Raw genomic sequence first — 25574 nt, forward strand, 5'->3', positions numbered from 1 at the left:
GAGGTCAGGTCAGTAGTCTAGGAACATCAGGTCAGTAGTCTATGGTAACATCAGGTCAGGTCAGTAGTCTATGGTAACATCAGGTCAGTAGTCTATGGTAACATCAGGTCAGTAGTCTATGGTAACATCAGGTCAGGTCAGTAGTCTATGGTAACATCAGGTCAGTAGTCTATGGTAACATCAGGTCAGGTCAGTAGTCTATGGTAACATCAGGTCAGGTCAGTAGTCTATGGTAACATCAGGTCAGTAGTCTATGGTAACATCAGGCCAGGTCAGTAGTCTATGGTAACATCAGGTCAGGTCAGTAGTCTATGGTAACATCAGGTCAGGTCAGTAGTCTATGGTAACATCAGGTCAGTAGTCTATGGTAACATCAGGTCAGTAGTCTATGGTAACATCAGGTCAGTAGTCTATGGTAACATCAGGTCAGTAGTCTATGGTAACATCAGGTCAGTAGTCTATGGTAACATCAGGTCAGTAGTCTATGGTAACATCAGGTCAGTAGTCTATGGTAACATCAGGTCAGGTCAGTAGTCTATGGTAACATCAGGTCAGGTCAGTAGTCTATGGTAACATCAGGTCAGTAGTCTATGGTAACATCAGGTCAGTAGTCTATGGTAACATCAGGTCAGTAGTCTATGGTAACATCAGGTCAGTAGTCTATGGTAACATCAGGTCAGGTCAGTAGTCTATGGTAACATCAGGTCAGGTCAGTAGTCTATGGTAACATCAGGTCAGGTCAGTAGTCTATGGTAACATCAGGTCAGGTCAGTAGTCTATGGTAACATCAGGTCAGTAGTCTATGGTAACATCAGGTCAGTAGTCTATGGTAACATCAGGTCAGTAGTCTATGGTAACATCAGGCCAGGTCAGTAGTCTATGGTAACATCAGGTCAGGTCAGTAGTCTATGGTAACATCAGGTCAGTAGTCTATGGTAACATCAGGTCAGTAGTCTATGGTAACATCAGGTCAGGTCAGTAGTCTATGGTAACATCAGGTCAGGTCAGTAGTCTATGGTAACATCAGGTCAGTAGTCTATGGTAACATCAGGCCAGGTCAGTAGTCTATGGTAACATCAGGTCAGGTCAGTAGTCTATGGTAACATCAGGCCAGGTCAGTAGTCTATGGTAACATCAGGTCAGTAGTCTATGGTAACATCAGGCCAGGTCAGTAGTCTATGGTAACATCAGGCCAGGTCAGTAGTCTATGGTAACATCAGGTCAGTAGTCTATGGTAACATCAGGCCAGTAGTCTATGGTAACATCAGGCCAGGTCAGTAGTCTATGGTAACATCAGGTCAGGTCAGTAGTCTATGGTAACATCAGGTCAGGTCAGTAGTCTATGGTAACATCAGGTCAGTAGTCTATGGTAACATCAGGTCAGTAGTCTATGGTAACATCAGGTCAGGTCAGTAGTCTATGGTAACATCAGGTCAGTAGTCTATGGTAACATCAGGTCAGTAGTCTATGGTAACATCAGGTCAGTAGTCTATGGTAACATCAGGTCAGGTCAGTAGTCTATGGTAACATCAGGTCAGGTCAGTAGTCTATGGTAACATCAGGTCAGTAGTCTATGGTAACATCAGGTCAGTAGTCTATGGTAACATCAGGTCAGTAGTCTATGGTAACATCAGGCCAGTAGTCTATGGTAACATCAGGTCAGTAGTCTATGGTAACATCAGGTCAGTAGTCTATGGTAACATCAGGTCAGGTCAGTAGTCTATGGTAACATCAGGCCAGGTCAGTAGTCTATGGTAACATCAGGCCAGGTCAGTAGTCTATGGTAACATCAGGTCAGTAGTCTATGGTAACATCAGGTCAGTAGTCTATGGTAACATCAGGTCAGTAGTCTATGGTAACATCAGGTCAGGTCAGTAGTCTATGGTAACATCAGGCCAGGTCAGTAGTCTATGGTAACATCAGGTCAGTAGTCTATGGTAACATCAGGCCAGGTCAGTAGTCTATGGTAACATCAGGCCAGGTCAGTAGTCTATGGTAACATCAGGTCAGTAGTCTATGGTAACATCAGGTCAGTAGTCTATGGTAACATCAGGTCAGGTCAGTAGTCTATGGTAACATAAGGCCAGTAGTCTATGGTAACATCAGGCCAGGTCAGTAGTCTATGGTAACATCAGGCCAGTAGTCTATGGTAACATCAGGTCAGTAGTCTATGGTAACATCAGGTCAGTAGTCTATGGTAACATCAGGTCAGTAGTCTATGGTAACATCAGGCCAGTAGTCTATGGTAACATCAGGTCAGTAGTCTATGGTAACATCAGGTCAGTAGTCTATGGTAACATCAGGTCAGTAGTCTATGGTAACATCAGGTCAGTAGTCTATGGTAACATCAGGCCAGGTCAGTAGTCTATGGTAACATCAGGCCAGGTCAGTAGTCTATGGTAACATCAGGTCAGTAGTCTATGGTAACATCAGGTCAGTAGTCTATGGTAACATCAGGCCAGTAGTCTATGGTAACATCAGGTCAGGTCAGTAGTCTATGGTAACATCAGGTCAGTAGTCTATGGTAACATCAGGCCAGGTCAGTAGTCTATGGTAACATCAGGCCAGGTCAGTAGTCTATGGTAACATCAGGTCAGTAGTCTATGGTAACATCAGGTCAGTAGTCTATGGTAACATCAGGTCAGTAGTCTATGGTAACATCAGGCCAGTAGTCTATGGTAACATCAGGCCAGGTCAGTAGTCTATGGTAACATCAGGTCAGGTCAGTAGTCTATGGTAACATCAGGTCAGGTCAGTAGTCTATGGTAACATCAGGTCAGTAGTCTATGGTAACATCAGGTCAGTAGTCTATGGTAACATCAGGCCAGTAGTCTATGGTAACATCAGGTCAGGTCAGTAGTCTATGGTAACATCAGGTCAGTAGTCTATGGTAACATCAGGTCAGTAGTCTATGGTAACATCAGGTCAGGTCAGTAGTCTATGGTAACATCAGGTCAGTAGTCTATGGTAACATCAGGTCAGTAGTCTATGGTAACATCAGGTCAGGTCAGTAGTCTATGGTAACATCAGGTCAGGTCAGTAGTCTATGGTAACATCAGGTCAGGTCAGTAGTCTATGGTAACATCAGGTCAGGTCAGTAGTCTATGGTAACATCAGGTCAGTAGTCTATGGTAACATCAGGTCAGTAGTCTATGGTAACATCAGGTCAGGTCAGTAGTCTATGGTAACATCAGGTCAGTAGTCTATGGTAACATCAGGTCAGTAGTCTATGGTAACATCAGGTCAGTAGTCTATGGTAACATCAGGTCAGTAGTCTATGGTAACATCAGGTCAGTAGTCTATGGTAACATCAGGTCAGGTCAGTAGTCTATGGTAACATCAGGTCAGGTCAGTAGTCTATGGTAACATCAGGCCAGGTCAGTAGTCTATGGTAACATCAGGTCAGTAGTCTATGGTAACATCAGGTCAGTAGTCTATGGTAACATCAGGTCAGTAGTCTATGGTAACATCAGGTCAGTAGTCTATGGTAACATCAGGTCAGTAGTCTATGGTAACATCAGGTCAGTAGTCTATGGTAACATCAGGTCAGTAGTCTATGGTAACATCAGGTCAGTAGTCTATGGTAACATCAGGCCAGTAGTCTATGGTAACATCAGGTCAGGTCAGTAGTCTATGGTAACATCAGGTCAGTAGTCTATGGTAACATCAGGTCAGTAGTCTATGGTAACATCAGGTCAGGTCAGTAGTCTATGGTAACATCAGGTCAGTAGTCTATGGTAACATCAGGTCAGTAGTCTATGGTAACATCAGGTCAGGTCAGTAGTCTATGGTAACATCAGGTCAGGTCAGTAGTCTATGGTAACATCAGGTCAGGTCAGTAGTCTATGGTAACATCAGGTCAGGTCAGTAGTCTATGGTAACATCAGGTCAGTAGTCTATGGTAACATCAGGTCAGTAGTCTATGGTAACATCAGGTCAGGTCAGTAGTCTATGGTAACATCAGGTCAGTAGTCTATGGTAACATCAGGTCAGTAGTCTATGGTAACATCAGGTCAGTAGTCTATGGTAACATCAGGTCAGTAGTCTATGGTAACATCAGGTCAGTAGTCTATGGTAACATCAGGTCAGGTCAGTAGTCTATGGTAACATCAGGTCAGGTCAGTAGTCTATGGTAACATCAGGCCAGGTCAGTAGTCTATGGTAACATCAGGCCAGGTCAGTAGTCTATGGTAACATCAGGTCAGTAGTCTATGGTAACATCAGGTCAGTAGTCTATGGTAACATCAGGTCAGTAGTCTATGGTAACATCAGGTCAGGTCAGTAGTCTATGGTAACATCAGGCCAGGTCAGTAGTCTATGGTAACATCAGGTCAGTAGTCTATGGTAACATCAGGCCAGGTCAGTAGTCTATGGTAACATCAGGCCAGGTCAGTAGTCTATGGTAACATCAGGTCAGTAGTCTATGGTAACATCAGGTCAGTAGTCTATGGTAACATCAGGTCAGGTCAGTAGTCTATGGTAACATCAGGCCAGTAGTCTATGGTAACATCAGGCCAGGTCAGTAGTCTATGGTAACATCAGGCCAGTAGTCTATGGTAACATCAGGTCAGTAGTCTATGGTAACATCAGGTCAGTAGTCTATGGTAACATCAGGTCAGTAGTCTATGGTAACATCAGGCCAGTAGTCTATGGTAACATCAGGTCAGTAGTCTATGGTAACATCAGGTCAGTAGTCTATGGTAACATCAGGTCAGTAGTCTATGGTAACATCAGGTCAGTAGTCTATGGTAACATCAGGCCAGGTCAGTAGTCTATGGTAACATCAGGCCAGGTCAGTAGTCTATGGTAACATCAGGTCAGTAGTCTATGGTAACATCAGGTCAGTAGTCTATGGTAACATCAGGCCAGTAGTCTATGGTAACATCAGGTCAGGTCAGTAGTCTATGGTAACATCAGGTCAGTAGTCTATGGTAACATCAGGCCAGGTCAGTAGTCTATGGTAACATCAGGCCAGGTCAGTAGTCTATGGTAACATCAGGTCAGTAGTCTATGGTAACATCAGGTCAGTAGTCTATGGTAACATCAGGTCAGTAGTCTATGGTAACATCAGGCCAGTAGTCTATGGTAACATCAGGCCAGGTCAGTAGTCTATGGTAACATCAGGTCAGGTCAGTAGTCTATGGTAACATCAGGTCAGGTCAGTAGTCTATGGTAACATCAGGTCAGTAGTCTATGGTAACATCAGGTCAGTAGTCTATGGTAACATCAGGCCAGTAGTCTATGGTAACATCAGGTCAGGTCAGTAGTCTATGGTAACATCAGGTCAGTAGTCTATGGTAACATCAGGTCAGTAGTCTATGGTAACGTCAGGTCAGTAGTCTATGGTAACATCAGGTCAGTAGTCTATGGTAACATCAGGTCAGTAGTCTATGGTAACATCAGGTCAGGTCAGTAGTCTATGGTAACATCAGGTCAGGTCAGTAGTCTATGGTAACATCAGGTCAGGTCAGTAGTCTATGGTAACATCAGGTCAGGTCAGTAGTCTATGGTAACATCAGGTCAGTAGTCTATGGTAACATCAGGTCAGTAGTCTATGGTAACATCAGGTCAGGTCAGTAGTCTATGGTAACATCAGGTCAGTAGTCTATGGTAACATCAGGTCAGTAGTCTATGGTAACATCAGGTCAGTAGTCTATGGTAACATCAGGTCAGTAGTCTATGGTAACATCAGGTCAGTAGTCTATGGTAACATCAGGTCAGGTCAGTAGTCTATGGTAACATCAGGTCAGGTCAGTAGTCTATGGTAACATCAGGCCAGGTCAGTAGTCTATGGTAACATCAGGTCAGTAGTCTATGGTAACATCAGGTCAGTAGTCTATGGTAACATCAGGTCAGTAGTCTATGGTAACATCAGGTCAGTAGTCTATGGTAACATCAGGTCAGTAGTCTATGGTAACATCAGGTCAGTAGTCTATGGTAACATCAGGTCAGTAGTCTATGGTAACATCAGGTCAGTAGTCTATGGTAACATCAGGCCAGTAGTCTATGGTAACATCAGGTCAGGTCAGTAGTCTATGGTAACATCAGGTCAGTAGTCTATGGTAACATCAGGTCAGTAGTCTATGGTAACATCAGGTCAGGTCAGTAGTCTATGGTAACATCAGGTCAGTAGTCTATGGTAACATCAGGTCAGTAGTCTATGGTAACATCAGGTCAGGTCAGTAGTCTATGGTAACATCAGGTCAGGTCAGTAGTCTATGGTAACATCAGGTCAGGTCAGTAGTCTATGGTAACATCAGGTCAGGTCAGTAGTCTATGGTAACATCAGGTCAGTAGTCTATGGTAACATCAGGTCAGTAGTCTATGGTAACATCAGGTCAGGTCAGTAGTCTATGGTAACATCAGGTCAGTAGTCTATGGTAACATCAGGTCAGTAGTCTATGGTAACATCAGGTCAGTAGTCTATGGTAACATCAGGTCAGTAGTCTATGGTAACATCAGGTCAGTAGTCTATGGTAACATCAGGTCAGGTCAGTAGTCTATGGTAACATCAGGTCAGGTCAGTAGTCTATGGTAACATCAGGCCAGGTCAGTAGTCTATGGTAACATCAGGTCAGTAGTCTATGGTAACATCAGGTCAGTAGTCTATGGTAACATCAGGTCAGTAGTCTATGGTAACATCAGGTCAGTAGTCTATGGTAACATCAGGTCAGTAGTCTATGGTAACATCAGGTCAGTAGTCTATGGTAACATCAGGTCAGTAGTCTATGGTAACATCAGGTCAGGTCAGTAGTCTATGGTAACATCAGGCCAGGTCAGTAGTCTATGGTAACATTTACTCCTGAGGTGCTGACCTGTTGCACCCTCGACAACCACTGTGATAATTATTATTTTACCCTGCTGGTCATCTATGAACATTTGAACATCTTGGCCATGTTCTGTTATAATCTCCACCCGGCACAGCCAGAAGAGGACTGGCCACCCCTCATAGCCTGGTTCCTCTCTAGGTTTCTTCCTAGGTTTTGGCCTTTCTAGGGAGTTTTTCCTAGCCACCGTGCTTCTACACCTGCATTGCTTGCTGTTTGGGGTTTTAGGCTGGGTTTCTGTACAGCACTTTGTGACATCAGCTGATATAAAAAGGGCTTTATAAATACATTTTATTATAAATAAATGTGGTTGATTGACACAGGCAAAGATGTTCAGCTTCCAAGCAGACACTGGAATACGTTTCTGAGTTACAGAGGGAGGGGCTTCAGGAGGAGGGGGAGGGGCAGGCTGACACTGGAGTACGTTTCTGAGTGACAGAGGGAGGGGCTTCAGGAGGGGGAGGGGGAGGGGCAGGCTGACACTGGAATACGTTTCTGAGTTACAGAGGGAGGGGCTTCAGGAGGAGGGGGAGGGGCAGGCTGACACTGGAGTACGTTTCTGAGTGACAGAGGGAGGGGCTTCAGGAGGGGGAGGGGGAGGGGCAGGCTGACACTGGAGTACGTTTCTGAGTGACAGAGGGAGGGGCTTCAGGAGGAGGGGGAGGGGCAGGCTGACACTGGAGTACGTTTCTGAGTTACAGAGGGAGGGGCTTCAGGAGGAGGGGGAGGGGCAGGCTGACACTGGAGTACGTTTCTGAGTTACAGAGGGAGGGGCTTCAGGAGGAGGGGGAGGGGCAGGCTGACACTGGAATACGTTTCTGAGTGACAGAGGGAGGGGCTTCAGGAGGGGGAGGGGCAGGCAGACACTGGAGTACGTTTCTGAGTGACAGAGGGAGGGGCTTTGCATAGTCACTTTTTTGTGAGACTGGAAGAAAAAAATGCCTGGAATGTAAAATAACATTATTAACCGTTTCCCATGCTTTTAAAATAGAGTTTCTGTTCCGGAACATTATGGATCACTTTCGTTTCTGTTCCTTTCATTTCTGTTCTTTTTCAGTTTCTAGTTCTGTTCCATGAACTAGTTCCAACCCCTGATTTATAATGGTGTTTGTTCTTCACTGGTTGCCCTTTTCTTGTGGCAACAGGTCACAAATCTTGCTGCTGTGATGGCACACTGTGGAATTTCACCCAGTAGATATGGGAGTTTACCTAAATGTGATATGTTTTCAAATTCTTTGTGGATCTGTGTAATCTGAGGGAAATATGTGTCTCTAATATGGTCATACATTTGGCAGTAGGTTAGGAAGTGCAGCTCAGTTTCCACCTCATTTTGTGGGCAGTGAGCACATAGTCTGTCTTCTCTTGAGAGCCATGTCTGCCTACGGCGGCCTTTCTCAATAGCAAGGCTATGCTCACTGAGTCTGTACATAGTCAAAGCTTTCCTTAAGTTTGGGTCAGTCACAGTGGTCAGGTGATCTGCCACTGTGTACTCTCTGTTTAGGGCCAAATAGCATTCTAGTTTGCTCTGTTTTTTGTTAATTCTTTCCAATGTGTCAAGTAATTATCTTTTTGTTTCCTCATGATTTGGTTGGGTCTAATTGTGTTGCTGTCCTGAGGCTCTGTGGGGTGTGTTTGTGTTTGTGAACAGAGCCCCAGGACCAGCTTGCTTAGGGGACTCTTCTCCAGGTTCATCTCTCTGTAGGTGATGGCTTTGTTATGGAAGGTTTGGGAATCGCTTTCTTTTAGGTGGTTGTAGAATTTAACGGCTCTTTTCTGGATAATGATAATTAGTGGGTATCGGCCTAATTCTGCTCTGCATGCATTATTTGGTGTTCTACGTTGTACAAGGAGGATATTATTGCAGAATTCTGCATGCAGAGTCTCAATTTGGTGTTTGTCCCATTTTGTGAATTCTTGGTTGGTGAGCGGACCCCAGACCTCACAACCATAAAGGGCAATGGGTTCTATAACTGATTCAAGTATTTTTAGCCAGATCCCATTTGGGATGTCGAATTTGATGTTCCTTTTGATGGCATAGAAGTTAACCCAGATTGTTTTCAGGTTCGTAGACTGTAGTTAACCCAGATTGTTTTCAGGTTCGTAGACTGTAGTTAACCCTGAGTGTTTTCAGGTTCGTAGACTGTAGTTAACCCTGAGTGTTTTCAGGTTCGTAGACTGTAGTTAACCCTGATTGTTTTCAGGTTCGTAGACTGTAGTTAACCCAGAGTGTTTTCAGGTTCGTAGACTGTAGTTAACCCAGATTGTTTTCAGGTTCGTAGACTGTAGTTAACCCAGATTGTTTTCAGGTTCGTAGACTGTAGTTAACCCTGAGTGTTTTCAGGTTCGTAGACTGTAGTTAACCCTGAGTGTTTTCAGGTTCGTAGACTGTAGTTAACCCTGAGTGTTTTCAGGTTCGTAGACTGTAGTTAACCCTGATTGTTTTCAGGTTCGTAGACTGTAGTTAACCCTGAGTGTTTTCAGGTTCGTAGACTGTAGTTAACCCTGAGTGTTTTCAGGTTCGTAGACTGTAGTTAACCCTGATTGTTTTCAGGTTCGTAGACTGTAGTTAACCCTGATTGTTTTCAGGTTCGTAGACTGTAGTTAACCCTGATTGTTTTCAGGTTCGTAGACTGTAGTTAACCCTGATTGTTTTCAGGTTCGTAGACTGTAGTTAACCCTGAGTGTTTTCAGGTTCGTAGACTGTAGTTAACCCTGATTGTTTTCAGGTTCGTAGACTGTAGTTAACCCTGAGTGTTTTCAGGTTCGTAGACTGTAGTTAACCCTGATTGTTTTCAGGTTCGTAGACTGTAGTTAACCCTGATTGTTTTCAGGTTCGTAGACTGTAGTTAACCCTGATTGTTTTCAGGTTCGTAGACTGTAGTTAACCCTGATTGTTTTCAGGTTCGTAGACTGTAGTTAACCCTGATTGTTTTCAGGTTCGTAGACTGTAGTTAACCCTGAGTGTTTTCAGGTTCGTAGACTGTAGTTAACCCAGATTGTTTTCAGGTTCGTAGACTGTAGTTAACCCAGATTGTTTTCAGGTTCGTAGACTGTAGTTAACCCAGATTGTTTTCAGGTTCGTAGACTGTAGTTAACCCAGATTGTTTTCAGGTTCGTAGACTGTAGTTAACCCAGATTGTTTTCAGGTTCGTAGACTGTAGTTAACCCTGAGTGTTTTCAGGTTCGTAGACTGTAGTTAACCCAGATTGTTTTCAGGTTCGTAGACTGTAGTTAACCCAGATTGTTTTCAGGTTCGTAGACTGTAGTTAACCCAGATTGTTTTCAGGTTCGTAGACTGTAGTTAACCCAGATTGTTTTCAGGTTCGTAGACTGTAGTTAACCCAGATTGTTTTCAGGTTCGTAGACTGTAGTTAACCCTGAGTGTTTTCAGGTTCGTAGACTGTAGTTAACCCAGATTGTTTTCAGGTTCGTAGACTGTAGTTAACCCAGATTGTTTTCAGGTTCGTAGACTGTAGTTAACCCAGATTGTTTTCAGGTTCGTAGACTGTAGTTAACCCTGAGTGTTTTCAGGTTCGTAGACTGTAGTTAACCCAGATTGTTTTCAGGTTCGTAGACTGTAGTTAACCCAGATTGTTTTCAGGTTCGTAGACTGTAGTTAACCCAGATTGTTTTCAGGTTCGTAGACTGTAGTTAACCCAGATTGTTTTCAGGTTCGTAGACTGTAGTTAACCCAGATTGTTTTCAGGTTCGTAGACTGTAGTTAACCCTGAGTGTTTTCAGGTTCGTAGACTGTAGTTAACCCTGATTGTTTTCAGGTTCGTAGACTGTAGTTAACCCTGAGTGTTTTCAGGTTCGTAGACTGTAGTTAACCCTGATTGTTTTCAGGTTCGTAGACTGTAGTTAACCCTGAGTGTTTTCAGGTTCGTAGACTGTAGTTAACCCTGAGTGTTTTCAGGTTCGTAGACTGTAGTTAACCCTGAGTGTTTTCAGGTTCGTAGACTGTAGTTAACCCTGAGTGTTTTCAGGTTCGTAGACTGTAGTTAACCCAGATTGTTTTCAGGTTCGTAGACTGTAGTTAACCCTGAGTGTTTTCAGGTTCGTAGACTGTAGTTAACCCAGAGTGTTTTCAGGTTCGTAGACTGTAGTTAACCCAGATTGTTTTCAGGTTCGTAGACTGTAGTTAACCCTGATTGTTTTCAGGTTCGTAGACTGTAGTTAACCCAGAGTGTTTTCAGGTTCGTAGACTGTAGTTAACCCAGAGTGTTTTCAGGTTCGTAGACTGTAGTTAACCCAGAGTGTTTTCAGGTTCGTAGACTGTAGTTAACCCAGATTGTTTTCAGGTTCGTAGACTGTAGTTAACCCTGATTGTTTTCAGGTTCGTAGACTGTAGTTAACCCTGAGTGTTTTCAGGTTCGTAGACTGTAGTTAACCCAGATTGTTTTCAGGTTCGTAGACTGTAGTTAACCCTGAGTGTTTTCAGGTTCGTAGACTGTAGTTAACCCTGATTGTTTTCAGGTTCGTAGACTGTAGTTAACCCAGATTGTTTTCAGGTTCGTAGACTGTAGTTAACCCTGAGTGTTTTCAGGTTCGTAGACTGTAGTTAACCCTGAGTGTTTTCAGGTTCGTAGACTGTAGTTAACCCAGATTGTTTTCAGGTTCGTAGACTGTAGTTAACCCAGATTGTTTTCAGGTTCGTAGACTGTAGTTAACCCTGAGTGTTTTCAGGTTCGTAGACTGTAGTTAACCCAGAGTGTTTTCAGGTTCGTAGACTGTAGTTAACCCAGATTGTTTTCAGGTTCGTAGACTGTAGTTAACCCTGATTGTTTTCAGGTTCGTAGACTGTAGTTAACCCTGAGTGTTTTCAGGTTCGTAGACTGTAGTTAACCCAGAGTGTTTTCAGGTTCGTAGACTGTAGTTAACCCAGATTGTTTTCAGGTTCGTAGACTGTAGTTAACCCTGATTGTTTTCAGGTTCGTAGACTGTAGTTAACCCAGAGTGTTTTCAGGTTCGTAGACTGTAGTTAACCCAGATTGTTTTCAGGTTCGTAGACTGTAGTTAACCCTGATTGTTTTCAGGTTCGTAGACTGTAGTTAACCCAGAGTGTTTTCAGGTTCGTAGACTGTAGTTAACCCAGAGTGTTTTCAGGTTCGTAGACTGTAGTTAACCCTGAGTGTTTTCAGGTTCGTAGACTGTAGTTAACCCAGAGTGTTTTCAGGTTCGTAGACTGTAGTTAACCCAGATTGTTTTCAGGTTCGTAGACTGTAGTTAACCCTGATTGTTTTCAGGTTCGTAGACTGTAGTTAACCCTGAGTGTTTTCAGGTTCGTAGACTGTAGTTAACCCAGATTGTTTTCAGGTTCGTAGACTGTAGTTAACCCTGAGTGTTTTCAGGTTCGTAGACTGTAGTTAACCCTGATTGTTTTCAGGTTCGTAGACTGTAGTTAACCCTGAGTGTTTTCAGGTTCGTAGACTGTAGTTAACCCAGAGTGTTTTCAGGTTCGTAGACTGTAGTTAACCCAGATTGTTTTCAGGTTCGTAGACTGTAGTTAACCCAGAGTGTTTTCAGGTTCGTAGACTGTAGTTAACCCAGAGTGTTTTCAGGTTCGTAGACTGTAGTTAACCCAGATTGTTTTCAGGTTCGTAGACTGTAGTTAACCCAGATTGTTTTCAGGTTCGTAGACTGTAGTTAACCCTGAGTGTTTTCAGGTTCGTAGACTGTAGTTAACCCAGAGTGTTTTCAGGTTCGTAGACTGTAGTTAACCCTGATTGTTTTCAAGGTTCGTAGACTGTAGTTAACCCTGAGTGTTTTCAGGTTCGTAGACTGTAGTTAACCCTGAGTGTTTTCAGGTTCGTAGACTGTAGTTAACCCTGAGTGTTTTCAGGTTCGTAGACTGTAGTTAACCCAGATTGTTTTCAGGTTCGTAGACTGTAGTTAACCCTGAGTGTTTTCAGGTTCGTAGACTGTAGTTAACCCTGATTGTTTTCAGGTTCGTAGACTGTAGTTAACCCTGAGTGTTTTCAGGTTCGTAGACTGTAGTTAACCCAGATTGTTTTCAGGTTCGTAGACTGTAGTTAACCCTGAGTGTTTTCAGGTTCGTAGACTGTAGTTAACCCAGATTGTTTTCAGGTTCGTAGACTGTAGTTAACCCAGATTGTTTTCAGGTTCGTAGACTGTAGTTAACCCTGAGTGTTTTCAGGTTCGTAGACTGTAGTTAACCCAGATTGTTTTCAGGTTCGTAGACTGTAGTTAACCCTGAGTGTTTTCAGGTTCGTAGACTGTAGTTAACCCTGAGTGTTTTCAGGTTCGTAGACTGTAGTTAACCCAGATTGTTTTCAGGTTCGTAGACTGTAGTTAACCCAGATTGTTTTCAGGTTCGTAGACTGTAGTTAACCCTGAGTGTTTTCAGGTTCGTAGACTGTAGTTAACCCTGAGTGTTTTCAGGTTCGTAGACTGTAGTTAACCCTGAGTGTTTTCAGGTTCGTAGACTGTAGTTAACCCTGATTGTTTTCAGGTTCGTAGACTGTAGTTAACCCTGATTGTTTTCAGGTTCGTAGACTGTAGTTAACCCAGAGTGTTTTCAGGTTCGTAGACTGTAGTTAACCCTGAGTGTTTTCAGGTTCGTAGACTGTAGTTAACCCTGATTGTTTTAGGTGTGTGGTGTGTTTCACCCTTTCGGTCCGGTCTGTGGCTAAGCTATAGGGGTCTGTGTCATAGTCTGTTTCTGGTGCTACGGGGGTGATCACTGTCCCCTTGGTAAACAAAGGGCTTAGACCCCCCCCACCCCCCGGCGGCTCTCAGCGGCTCAGCCACACGGATTTAACCAGGGAGTCCTGTTTTTGCTGTGTGCATGTCTCACAGAGCTTCGGGGACCCCCCTTTCTTTGTCTGGTCGTGACAGAGAACAGTTTATGGACCGGGGCGCCGTACTTGAGTGGATTAACATCGAGGGGGGGGGGGAGTTGTTTAGCTGTGGTGCTGGTTTCATGACCAGCACAGATGTCTTGTGGGAAATGGATACACCATGTGTAGGGAGAAGCCACAGAAGGCCGTGTCTGGTTCCTCATCACCCTACAGGGAACGAGGTCATCCACAGTCTTCTTCACCAAGTCTGCCTTTTCCAGGGGTGAGACACGGGTACTTTCTATGATTCAATCAAAATTAAACTGAACATTTGATTTGATCAATGTTTTGTTTTTTTGTGACATAAACATTGGATTATTTGGTTTATATGTATAAATCTGGATTATATTGACAAATATATAGTGTGAATAGCATTTCAGGAATGTTCATTAAAAGGTTGAGTACACACACACACACACACACACACACACACACACACACAGACACACACACAGACAGACAGACACACAGACACACACAGACAGACACAGACAGACACACACACACACACACACAGCGTGTCTACTGACAAGCCCCCAGACAAGGATCATGTGGCATAGAAGAAGCAGACAGAGAGACATCATGGATTTAGTATAAATATTTAAAATATTTCATAAGGCATCATAAAAAAATCTCTCGACACTCAAAATAAAATAAAAAATAGAAAAGCTTACTAAAGAACGTGACTCAAATCAGTCCGAATCAATAGCAATATTGACAACAACAAAAAAAGATTTACAAAGACATTTCTTGTTTACAAACACATTTACATATTAAAACGGTTTTGCATGCAGATTTGGCCAGGTATGAAAGACCCATCTCAACAGTGATAAGCCTTGTGTACAGTACATGGAAGCATTAGTTAGTCCAATAGGGTGAATATATGAATGTCAAATCTTAGTGAATGTTACACTGGAGTCCAGAATTGGAACACGTAGTATTTACAAGAAACGTACTTCACTACCACCGTTTACATTTGTTCAGAACACCTTGGCAATACCGGCAATACCGGCAATACCGGCAATACCGGCAGAACACACATATAGTACTATTACAGCACAGACTACAGTCAGTTTTACTTTAGATGACATGAATCACTCAGCTCTCTCTCTCTGTGTGTGTGTGTGTGTGTGTGTGTGTGTGTGTGTGTGTGTGTGTGTGTGTGTGTGTGTGTGACTCAGCTCTCTCTCTCTCTGTGTGTGACTCAGCTCTCTCTCTCTCTGTGTGTGACTCAGCTCTCTCTCTCTCTCTCTGTGTGTGTGACTCAGCTCTTTCTCTCACTCTCTGTGTGTGTGTCACTCAGCTCTCTGTGTGTGTGTGTGTGTGAGAGACTCAGCTCTCTCTCTCTCTGTGTGTGTGTCACTCAGCTCTCTCTGTGTGTGTGTGTGTGAGAGACTCAGCTCTCTCTCGCTCTGTGTGTGTGACTCAGTTCTCTGTGTGTGTGTGTGTCACTCAGCTCTCCCTCTCTCTCTGTGTGTGTGTGTCACTCAGCTCTCTCTCTCTGTGTGTGTCACTCAGCTCTCTCTCTCTCTCTGTGTGTGTCACTCAGTCACTCAGCTCTCCCTCTCTCTGTGTGTGTGTGTGTGTGTCACTCAGCTCTCCCTCTCTCTGTGTGTGTGTGTGTGTCACTCAGCTCTCTCTCTCTCTGTGTGTGTCACTCAGCTCTCTCTCTCTGTGTGTGTCACTCAGCTCTCTCTCTCTCTCTGTGTGTGTCACTCAGTCACTCAGCTCTCCCTCTCTCTGTGTGTGTGTGTGTGTCACTCAGCTCTCCCTCTCTCTGTGTGTGTGTGTGTGTCACTCAGCTCTCTCTCTCTCTGTGTGTGTCACTCAGCTCTCTCTCTCTCTGTGTGTGTCACTCAGCTCTCTCTCTCTCTCTGTGTGTGTCACTCAGCTCTCTCTCTCTCTGTGTGTGTCACTCAGCTCTCTCTCTCTCTGTGTGTGTCACTCAGCTCTCCCTCCCTCTCTGTGTGTGTCACTCAGCTCTCTCTCTCTCTGTGTGTGTCACTCAGCTCTCTCTCTCTCTGTGTGTGTCACTCAGCTCTCTCTCTCTCTGTGTGTGTCACTCAGCTCTCTCTCTCTCTCTCTGTGTGTGTCACTCAGCTCTCTCTCTCTCTCTGTGTGTGTCACTCAGCTCTCTCTCTCTCTGTGTGTGTCACTCAGCTCTCCCTCTCTCTCTGTGTGTCACTCATCTCTCTCACAACCCAATAAACAACAATGACAGGTAACACTGTGGAGCTTGGTCGGTCACGTGTTCCAGTCACCGGTGTCACAACAAAGGCCTTTCGTCAGCCGAAACACTCGTTGACAAAGTGGCATTTTATCCACTTTAGTCTTTCTCTATGTCTTTAATGTTTAATGCATTAATTTCTATTATCACAATAGTCTCTCTAACACCAAGAGGGTCTCTAGAGTCGTAGTGTCGTCATGGCGACTGCCTCAGCAGAGGACGAGTTCCAAGGCTGCTCAGGAGTGAGATCCAAACTCTCTCAAAACGACCACACCATCTCCCCTCGTTTCATACTTTGGACCAGAGCCACACCCTACAGATGGTCTTCCTTCATCTTCGTACCGCTACCCACAATGCTTCAGCAGAGGGTCTTGAGCGCCCCGGAGGCGCAGAGCAGCGTCTGCATGTGGTAAGGGGGCGGAGACACCAGCTCCTCCTCCACCGCTTGCTCCGCCCTGAAACTGAACGGCTGGAAAGGAACCTTCCTCTTCAGGATCTGACCGATGCCCATATAAGGGAACTTACTGTGCTGGGGGCTGTCTGGCTCAACGCTGCCCCCGGTGGACGGAGGACTGAACGCTGATGACGGGTTGAGGGGACTGAAGGCTGAGCCTCCCAGGGGGCTGCCGAAGATACTAGGGGGGTTGTCACCCGAGTTAGAGGAGGACTTTTTGGGCTGGGGGTTGACGATGAGCACGGGGGGGCTGGGGATAGTCGCTTTTTTAAGGTAGGACGAATCAGGGTGGAAGGCCGAGACGTGTCGCGGAGGAGAGAAGGTTCCATTGGTCAGTTTGTACCAGGGTGTGGCCGAGGCGGGGACCACGACGTCGTCGAATGTCTCAGCTTTGGCGAGGGAGTCGTAGGAGTGCATGCCGATTGGAGAAGGAGCCGGGGGGGCGGGGATGTGGTCTGGGCTGGTATTGGCTGCCTGGAGGGTTTCTAGGTGCCTGGTTGGCTGTGAAGTGCAGGGGAAGAGGGGGTGGATCTCTAGGTATTCCATGGACGACGAGGCAACGGTGCCGGACGGGGCGAGAGGAGAGGCACGGTGGAAGTTACCCGTTACCGCTCGCAGCAGACCTGAGAGAGATGAGGAAGAGGAGAGAGAAAAGTGTTACCTTCTGGGCTGACATGTATCCACACAATGGTGGTCTTTTTACCCTAAAATAAAACCAGCCATTGTTGTTGATAGCAGTCAGTGCTGTAGCCTGTGTCTCTCTCTCTGGTCTCACCATTCCTGTGCTTCTTCTCCTTGCTAGGCCCCTTGCTGTAGGCCAGGTAGACAGGAGTCTGTTTAGGAGGGATGGTGACCTTCTCTACGTGTTTCCTCCACTGGGTTTGGAAGTATTCATTCTTCTCTGTCTTCTTCTCCTTCTCCTGAAACACCTTCTCCTGAAACACAGAGACGTTATTACAATGTTTATACAACCTGGTACACCTTCTCCTGAAACACAGAGACGTTATTACAATGTTTATACAACCTGGTACACCTTCTCCTGAAACACAGAGACGTTATTATAATGTTTATACAACCTGGTACACCTTCTCCTGAAACACAGAGACGTTATTATAATGTTTATACAACCTGGTACACCTTCTCCTGGAGGACATCAAACTTCCTGACGCTACAGAAACAGGAGATCGGCTCCTATGAGCCATTCTGGCTCTGACCAGACTCACTTTACATTGTTATTACACCGTTAAAAAAACATTGCAACGTTATAGAAACATTATTACAACGTCTTTCAAGCATTACTCTGGAGTTATGCCTACTGCTTTCAAGCATTACTCTAGAGTTATGCCTACTGCTTTCAAGCATTACTCTAGAGTTATGCCTACTGCATTCAAGCATTACTCTAGAGTTATGCCTACTGCTTTCAAGCATTACTCTGGAGTTATGCCTACTGCATTCAAGCATTACTCTAGAGTTATGCCTACTGCATTCAAGCATTACTCTAGAGTTATGCCTACTGCATTCAAGCATTACTCTAGAGTTATGCCTACTGCTTTCAAGCATTACTCTGGAGTTATGCCTACTGCATTCAAGCATTACTCTAGAGTTATGCCTACTGCATTCAAGCATTACTCTAGAGTTATGCCTACTGCTTTCAAGCATTACTCTGGAGTTATGCCTACTGCTTTCAAGCATTACTCTAGAGTTATGCCTACTGCTTTTCAAGGTGTAATGATATTCTCTGTTAAACCACCTGTTAATAACAGGAACTTACTGTAATGATATTCTCTGTTAAACCGCCTGTAAATAACAGGAACTTATTGTAATGATATTCTCTGTTAAACCGCCTGTTAAACCACCTGTTAATAACAGGAACTTACTGTAATGATATTCTCTGTTAAACCGCCTGTTAAAAACCACCTGTTAATAACAGGAACTTACTGTAATGATATTCTCTGTTAAACCACCTGTTAAACCACCTGTTAATAACAGGAATTTACTATAATGATATTCTCTGTTAAACCGCCTGTAAATAACAGGAACTTACTGTAATGATATTCTCTGTTAAACCGCCTGTTAAACCACCTGTTAATAACAGGAACTTACTGTAATGATATTCTCTGTTAAACCGCCTGTTAAACCACCTGTTAATAACAGGAACTTACTGTAATGATATTCTCTGTTAAACCACCTGTTAAACCACCTGTTAATAACAGGAATTTACTATAATGATATTCTCTGTTAAACCTCCTGTTAAACCACCTGTTAATAACAGGAACTTACTGTAATGATATTCTCTGTTAAACCACCTGTTAAACCACCTGTTAATAACAGGAACTTACTATAATGATATTCTCTGTTAAACCTCCTGTTAAACCACCTGTTAATAATAGGAACTTACTATAATGATATTCCCTGTTAAACCTCCTGTTAAACCACCTGTTAATAACAGGAACTTACTGTAATGGTATTCTCTGTTAAACCTCCTGTTAAACCACCTGTTAATAACAGGAACTTACTGTAATGATATTCTCTGTTAAACCGCCTGTTAAACCACCTGTTAATAACAGGAACTTACTGTAATGATATTCTCTGTTAAACCGCCTGTTAAACCGCCTGTTAATAACAGGAACTTACTGTAATGATATTCTCTGTTAAACCGCCTGTTAATAACAGGAACTTACTGTAATGATATTCTCTGTTAAACCGCCTGTTAATAACAGGAGCTTACTGTAATGATATTCTCTGTTAAACCGCCTGTTAATAACAGGAACTTACTATAATGGTGTTGTTTACCCTAACCTAGCCTGTACTATAATGGTGTTGTTTACCCTAACCTAGCCTGTACTCCATGGTGTTGTTTACCCTAACCTAGCCTGTACTCCATGGTGGTGTTTACCCTAACCTAGCCTGTACTGCATGGTGTTGTTTACCCTAACCTAGCCTGTACTCCATGGTGGTGTTTACCCTAACCTAGCCTGTACTGCATGGTGTTGTTTACCCTAACCTAGCCTGTACTCCATGGTGTTGTTTACCCTAACCTAGCCTGTACTCCATGGTGTTGTTTACCCTAACCTAGCCTGTACTCCATGGTGTTGTTTACCCTAACCTAGCCTGTACTGTCATGGTGTTGTTTACCCTAACCTAGCCTGTACTCCATGGTGGTGTTTACCCTAACCTAGCCTGTACTCCATGGTGTTGTTTACCCTAACCTAGCCTGTACTCCATGGTGTTGTTTACCCTAACCTAGCCTGTACTGTCATGGTGTTGTTTACCCTAACCTAGCCTGTACTCCATGGTGTTGTTTACCCTAACCTAGCCTGTACTCCATGGTGTTGTTTACCCTAACCTAGCCTGTACTGTCATGGTGTTGTTTACCCTAACCTAGCCTGTACTTCATGGTGTTGTTTACCCTAACCTAGCCTGTACTCCATGGTGTTGTTTACCCTAACCTAGCCTGTACTGTCATGGTGTTGTTTACCCTAACCTAGCCTGTACTCCATGGTGTTGTTTACCCTAACCTAGCCTGTACTCCATGGTGTTGTTTACCCTAACCTAGCCTGTACTCCATGGTGTTGTTTACCCTAACCTAGCCTGTACTCCATGGTGTTGTTTACCCTAACCTAGCCTGTACTGCATGGTGTTGTTTACCCTAACCTAGCCTGTACTCCATGGTGTTGTTTACCCTAACCTAGCCTGTACTCCATGGTGTTGTTTACCCTAACCTAGCCTGTACTCCATGGTGTTGTTTACCCTAACCTAGCCTGTACTCCATGGTGTTGTTTACCCTAACCTAGCCTGTACTCCATGGTGTTGTTTACCCTAACCTAGCCTGTACTGCATGGTGTTGTTTACCCTAACCTAGCCTGTACTCCATGGTGTTGTTTACCCTAACCTAGCCTGTACTCCATGGTGTTGTTTACCCTAACCTAGCCTGTACTCCATGGTGTTGTTTACCCTAACCTAGCCTGTACTCCATGGTGTTGTTTACCCTAACCTAGCCTGTACTGTCATGGTGTTGTTTACCCTAACCTAGCCTGTACTCCATGGTGTTGTTTACCCTAACCTAGCCTGTACTCCATGGTGTTGTTTACCCTAACCTAGCCTGTACTCCATGGTGTTGTTTACCCTAACCTAGCCTGTACTCCATGGTGTTGTTTACCCTAACCTAGCCTGTACTCCATGGTGTTGTTTACCCTAACCTAGCCTGTACTCCATGGTGTTGTTTACCCTAACCTAGCCTGTACTCCATGGTGTTGTTTACCCTAACCTAGCCTGTACTCCATGGTGTTGTTTACCCTAACCTAGCCTGTACTCCATGGTGTTGTTTACCCTAACCTAGCCTGTACTCCATGGTGTTGTTTACCCTAACCTAGCCTGTACTCCATGGTGTTGTTTACCCTAACCTAGCCTGTACTCCATGGTGTTGTTTACCCTGACGTACCCTGTACTGCCTCTCTTCCTGACTCTCAGCATACAGTGACATTATGTTGTCATCCTGAGTTCCATGGTTGCCATGGTGTTGTTTACCCTGACCTACCCTGTACTCCTTGGAGAGCCTCTTCATCTTGTTGTTGAGCAGGAAGTAGACGGCCAGGGTGTGACAGGCTCTGTTGGTGAGCACGGCGCTCAGCACCTCGCTGTGTTTATAGCCCATCCTCTCTGTCATATGGAGTAATACCGTGTGGTTGATCTCCTCAATGTGGATCCTGGAGAGACAGAGAGACAGAGGTTAGCCAGCTGACCCGTGTGTGTGTCTCTGTGTGTCTGTGTGTGTCTGTGTGTGTGTGTGTGTGTACCTGTTGAGGTAGGGTGCTCCAGTGTTAGCGTTAGCCAGTTGTAGCCAGGAGTCAGACATGACCTGGTGGATGTTGGGTCTCTTAGCTGGATCTGGTTCTAATAGCTTCTTCATTAGACAGATGGCCGCTGTGGAGAGAGAGAGAGATGGAGAGAGAGAGAGAAAGATGGAGAGAGAGAGAGAGAGAGAGAAAGATGGAGAGATGGAGAGAGAGATAGATAGAGATGAAAGAGAGAGATGAGAGAGAGAAAGATGGAGAGAGAGATGGAAAGACAAAGATGGAAAGAGAGAGAGAGAGATGGAAAGAGAGAGAGATGGACAGAGAGAAGAGGGAAGGGGGTGAATTTGTTAAAGCTACATTCTGGGATTCGAAAAACAACAAAACAGCCGCCAGCCACTTGTTTTGGTACATTTGTTTCTGTGTGTGTTTCTGTGTTCTCGTCTCTGTGCGCTCGTCTCTGTGTTCTCGTCTCAGTGCGCGTGTCTCTGTGTTCTCGTCTCAGTGCGCGTGTCTCTGTGTTCTCGTCTCAGTGCGCGTGTCTCTGTGTTCTCGTCTCAGTGCGCGTGTCTCTGTGTGCATGTCTCTGTGTTCTCGTCTCTGTGCGCGTGTCTCTGTGTTCTCGTCTCAGTGCGCGTGTCTCTGTGTGCATGTCTCTGTGTTCTCGTCTCTGTGCGCGTGTCTCTGTGTTCTCGTCTCAGTGCGCGTGTCTCTGTGTGCATGTCTCTGTGTTCTCGTCTCAGTGCGCGTGTCTCTGTGCGCGTGTCTCTGTGTGTACCTGTAGAGAGAGAGGGCGGTAGAGGGTTCATATCCTTGTCCACCATCTTCTGGTGCAGAGCTCTGAGACTGAAGGGCTCCACCGTGAAGGGGAGGCTGCCAGTCAGCATGGCGTACATGTTCACTCCTCTGGCAGGGAAACAGGGATGTTACACACCCGTGTACAACACTCACTCACCCAGCCACTAAGAAATGTCATTAAAAAATGATTTCTCAACTTAACTGGTTGAGAAGTGATCTCGTAGTTTGTATAGATGTCTTTACTGTTTACAGTCTAGAAGTGTGTTTACTCTGACAGAGAAATACGGTGTGTGAATGAACATTACCTATGACATGAACTGTTGACATGAGACGTGTTCGTTGTAAACGGTTGACACGAAACGTGTTTGTTGTAAACGGTAGACATGAAACGTGTTCGTTGTAAACGGTAGACATGAAACGTGTTCGTTGTAAACGGTAGACATGAAACGTGTTTGTTGTAAACGGTTGACATGAAACGTGTTCGTTGTAAACGGTTGACACGAAACGTGTTTGTTGTAAACGGTAGACATGAAACGTGTTCGTTGTAAACGGTAGACATGAAACGTGTTTGTTGTAAACTGTAGACACGAAACGTGTTCGTTGTAAACGGTAGACATGAAACGTGTTTGTTGTAAACGGTAGACATGAAACGTGTTTGTTGTAAACGGTAGACACGAAATGTGTTCGTTGTAAACGGTTGACACAAAACGTGTTCGTTGTAAACGGTAGACATGAAACGTGTTTGTTGTAAACTGTAGACACGAAACGTGTTCGTTGTAAACGGTAGACACGAAATGTGTTCGTTGTAAACGGTTGACACAAAACGTGTTCGTTGTAAACGGTAGACATGAAACGTGTTTGTTGTAAACTGTAGACACGAAACGTGTTCGTTGTAAACGGTAGACACGAAATGTGTTCGTTGTAAACGGTTGACACAAAACGTGTTCGTTGTAAACTGTAGACATGAAACGTGTTTGTTGTAAACTGTAGACATGAAACGTGTTCGTTGTAAACGGTTGACACAAAACGTGTTCGTTGTAAACTGTAGACATGAAACGTGTTTGTTGTAAACTGTAGACACAAAACGTGTTCGTTGTACATTTACATTTACATTTAAGTCATTTAGCAGACGCTCTTATCCAGAGCGACTTACAAATTGGTGCATTCACCTTATGACATCCAGTGGAACAGCCACTTTACAATAGTGCATCTAAATCTTTTAAGGGGGGGGGGGGGGGTCAGAAGGATTACTTTATCCTATCCTAGGTATTCCTTGAAGAGGTGGGGTTTCAGGTGTCTCCGGAAGGTGGTGATTGACTCCGCTGTCCTGGCGTCGTGAGGGAGTTTGTTCCACCATTGGGGTGCCAGAGCAGCGAACAGTTTTGACTGGGCTGAGCGGGAACTGTACTTCCTCAGTGGTAGGGAGGCGAGCAGGCCAGAGGTGGATGAACGCAGTGCCCTTGTTTGGGTGTAGGGCCTGATCAGAGCCTGAAGGTACTGAGGTGCCGTTCCCCTCACAGCTCCGTAGGCAAGCACCATGGTCTTGTAGCGGATGCGAGCTTCAACTGGAAGCCAGTGGAGAGAGCGGAGGAGCGGGGTGACGTGAGAGAACTTGGGAAGGTTGAACACCAGACGGGCTGCGGCGTTCTGGATGAGTTGTAGGGGTTTAATGGCACAGGCAGGGAGCCCAGCCAACAGCGAGTTGCAGTAATCCAGACGGGAGATGACAAGTGCCTGGATTAGGACCTGCGCCGCTTCCTGTGTGAGGCAGGGTCGTACTCTGCGGATGTTGTAGAGCATGAACCTACAGGAACGGGCCACCGCCTTGATGTTAGTTGAGAACGACAGGGTGTTGTCCAGGATCACGCCAAGGTTCTTAGCGCTCTGGGAGGAGGACACAATGGAGTTGTCAACCGTGATGGCGAGATCATGGAACGGGCAGTCCTTCCCCGGGAGGAAGAGCAGCTCCGTCTTGCCGAGGTTCAGCTTGAGGTGGTGGTCCGTCATCCACACTGATATGTCTGCCAGACATGCAGAGATGCGATTCGCCACCTGGTCATCAGAAGGGGGAAAGGAGAAGATTAATTGTGTGTCGTCTGCATAGCAATGATAGGAGAGACCATGTGAGGTTATGACAGAGCCAAGTGACTTGGTGTATAGCGAGAATAGGAGAGGGCCTAGAACAGAGCCCTGGGGGACACCAGTGGTGAGAGCACGTGGTGAGGAGACAGATTCTCGCCACGCCACCTGGTAGGAGCGACCTGTCAGGTAGGACGCAATCCAAGCGTGGGCCGCGCCAGAGATGCCCAACTCGGAGAGGGTGGAGAGGAGGATCTGATGGTTCACAGTATCGAAGGCAGCCGATAGGTCTAATAGGATGAGAGCAGAGGAGAGAGAGTTAGCTTTAGCAGTGCGGAGCGCCTCCGTGATACAGAGAAGAGCAGTCTCAGTTGAATGACTAGTCTTGAAACCTGACTGATTTGGATCAAGAAGGTCATTCTGAGAGAGATAGCGGGAGAGCTGGCCAAGGACGGCACGTTCGAGAGTTTTGGAGAGAAAAGAAAGAAGGGATACTGGTCTGTAGTTGTTGACATCGGAGGGATCGAGTGTAGGTTTTTTCAGCAGGGGTGCAACTCTCGCTCTCTTGAAGACGGAAGGGACGTAGCCAGCGGTCAAGGATGAGTTGATGAGCGAGGTGAGGTAAGGGAGAAGGTCTCCGGAAATGGTCTGGAGAAGAGAGGAGGGGATAGGGTCAAGCGGGCAGGTTGTTGGGCGGCCGGCCGTCACAAGACGCGAGATTTCATCTGGAGAGAGAGGGGAGAAAGAGGTCAGAGCACAGGGTAGGGCAGTGTGAGCAGAACCAGCGGTGTCGTTTGACTTAGCAAACGAGGATCGGATGTCGTCGACCTTCTTTTCAAAATGGTTGACGAAGTCATCTGCAGAGAGGGAGGAGGGGGGAGGAGGGGGAGGAGGATTCAGGAGGGAGGAGAAGGTGGCAAAGAGCTTCCTAGGGTTAGAGGCAGATGCTTGGAATTTAGAGTGGTAGAAAGTGGCTTTAGCAGCAGAGACAGAAGAGGAAAATGTAGAGAGGAGGGAGTGAAAGGATGCCAGGTCCGCAGGGAGGCGAGTTTTCCTCCATTTCCGCTCGGCTGCCCGGAGCCCTGTTCTGTGAGCTCGCAATGAGTCGTCGAGCCACGGAGCAGGAGGGGAGGACCGAGCCGGCCTGGAGGATAGGGGACATAGAGAGTCAAAGGATGCAGAAAGGGAGGAGAGGAGGGTTGAGGAGGCAGAATCAGGAGATAGGTTGGAGAAGGTTTGAGCAGAGGGAAGAGATGATAGGATGGAAGAGGAGAGAGTAGCGGGGGAGAGAGAGCGAAGGTTGGGACGGCGCGATACCATCCGAGTAGGGGCAGTGTGGGAAGTGATGGATGAGAGCGAGAGGGAAAAGGATACAAGGTAGTGGTCGGAGACTTGGAGGGGAGTTGCAATGAGGTTAGTGGAAGAACAGCATCTAGTAAAGATGAGGTCAAGCGTATTGCCTGCCTTGTGAGTAGGGGGGGAAGGTGAGAGGGTGAGGTCAAAAGAGGAGAGGAGTGGAAAGAAGGAGGCAGAGAG

At 45.4% G+C, this 25574-nt stretch overlaps 1 protein-coding gene across 1 annotated transcript in view; it reads right to left on the bottom strand.

The window, feature by feature from the left end:
• Positions 1-14270: 14270 nt before the first annotated feature.
• Positions 14271-25574, bottom strand: part of LOC139537958 (hormonally up-regulated neu tumor-associated kinase homolog A-like) — a 56907-nt gene continuing 45603 nt past the window's right edge. Inside the window, exons 6-10 of the mRNA XM_071339873.1 lie at positions 21940-22067; positions 21165-21291; positions 20906-21074; positions 17144-17303; positions 14271-16991 (exon numbers count right to left, since the gene is read on the bottom strand). Of these exons, the coding sequence (XP_071195974.1) occupies positions 16273-16991; positions 17144-17303; positions 20906-21074; positions 21165-21291; positions 21940-22067 (1303 nt within the window). The 3' untranslated portion in view covers positions 14271-16272. The remainder of the gene's footprint in view (positions 16992-17143; positions 17304-20905; positions 21075-21164; positions 21292-21939; positions 22068-25574) is intronic.

Source organism: Salvelinus alpinus, chromosome 13 (genome assembly GCF_045679555.1).
Source record: "Salvelinus alpinus chromosome 13, SLU_Salpinus.1, whole genome shotgun sequence".
In the NCBI taxonomy this organism is placed as follows: domain Eukaryota; kingdom Metazoa; phylum Chordata; class Actinopteri; order Salmoniformes; family Salmonidae; genus Salvelinus; species Salvelinus alpinus.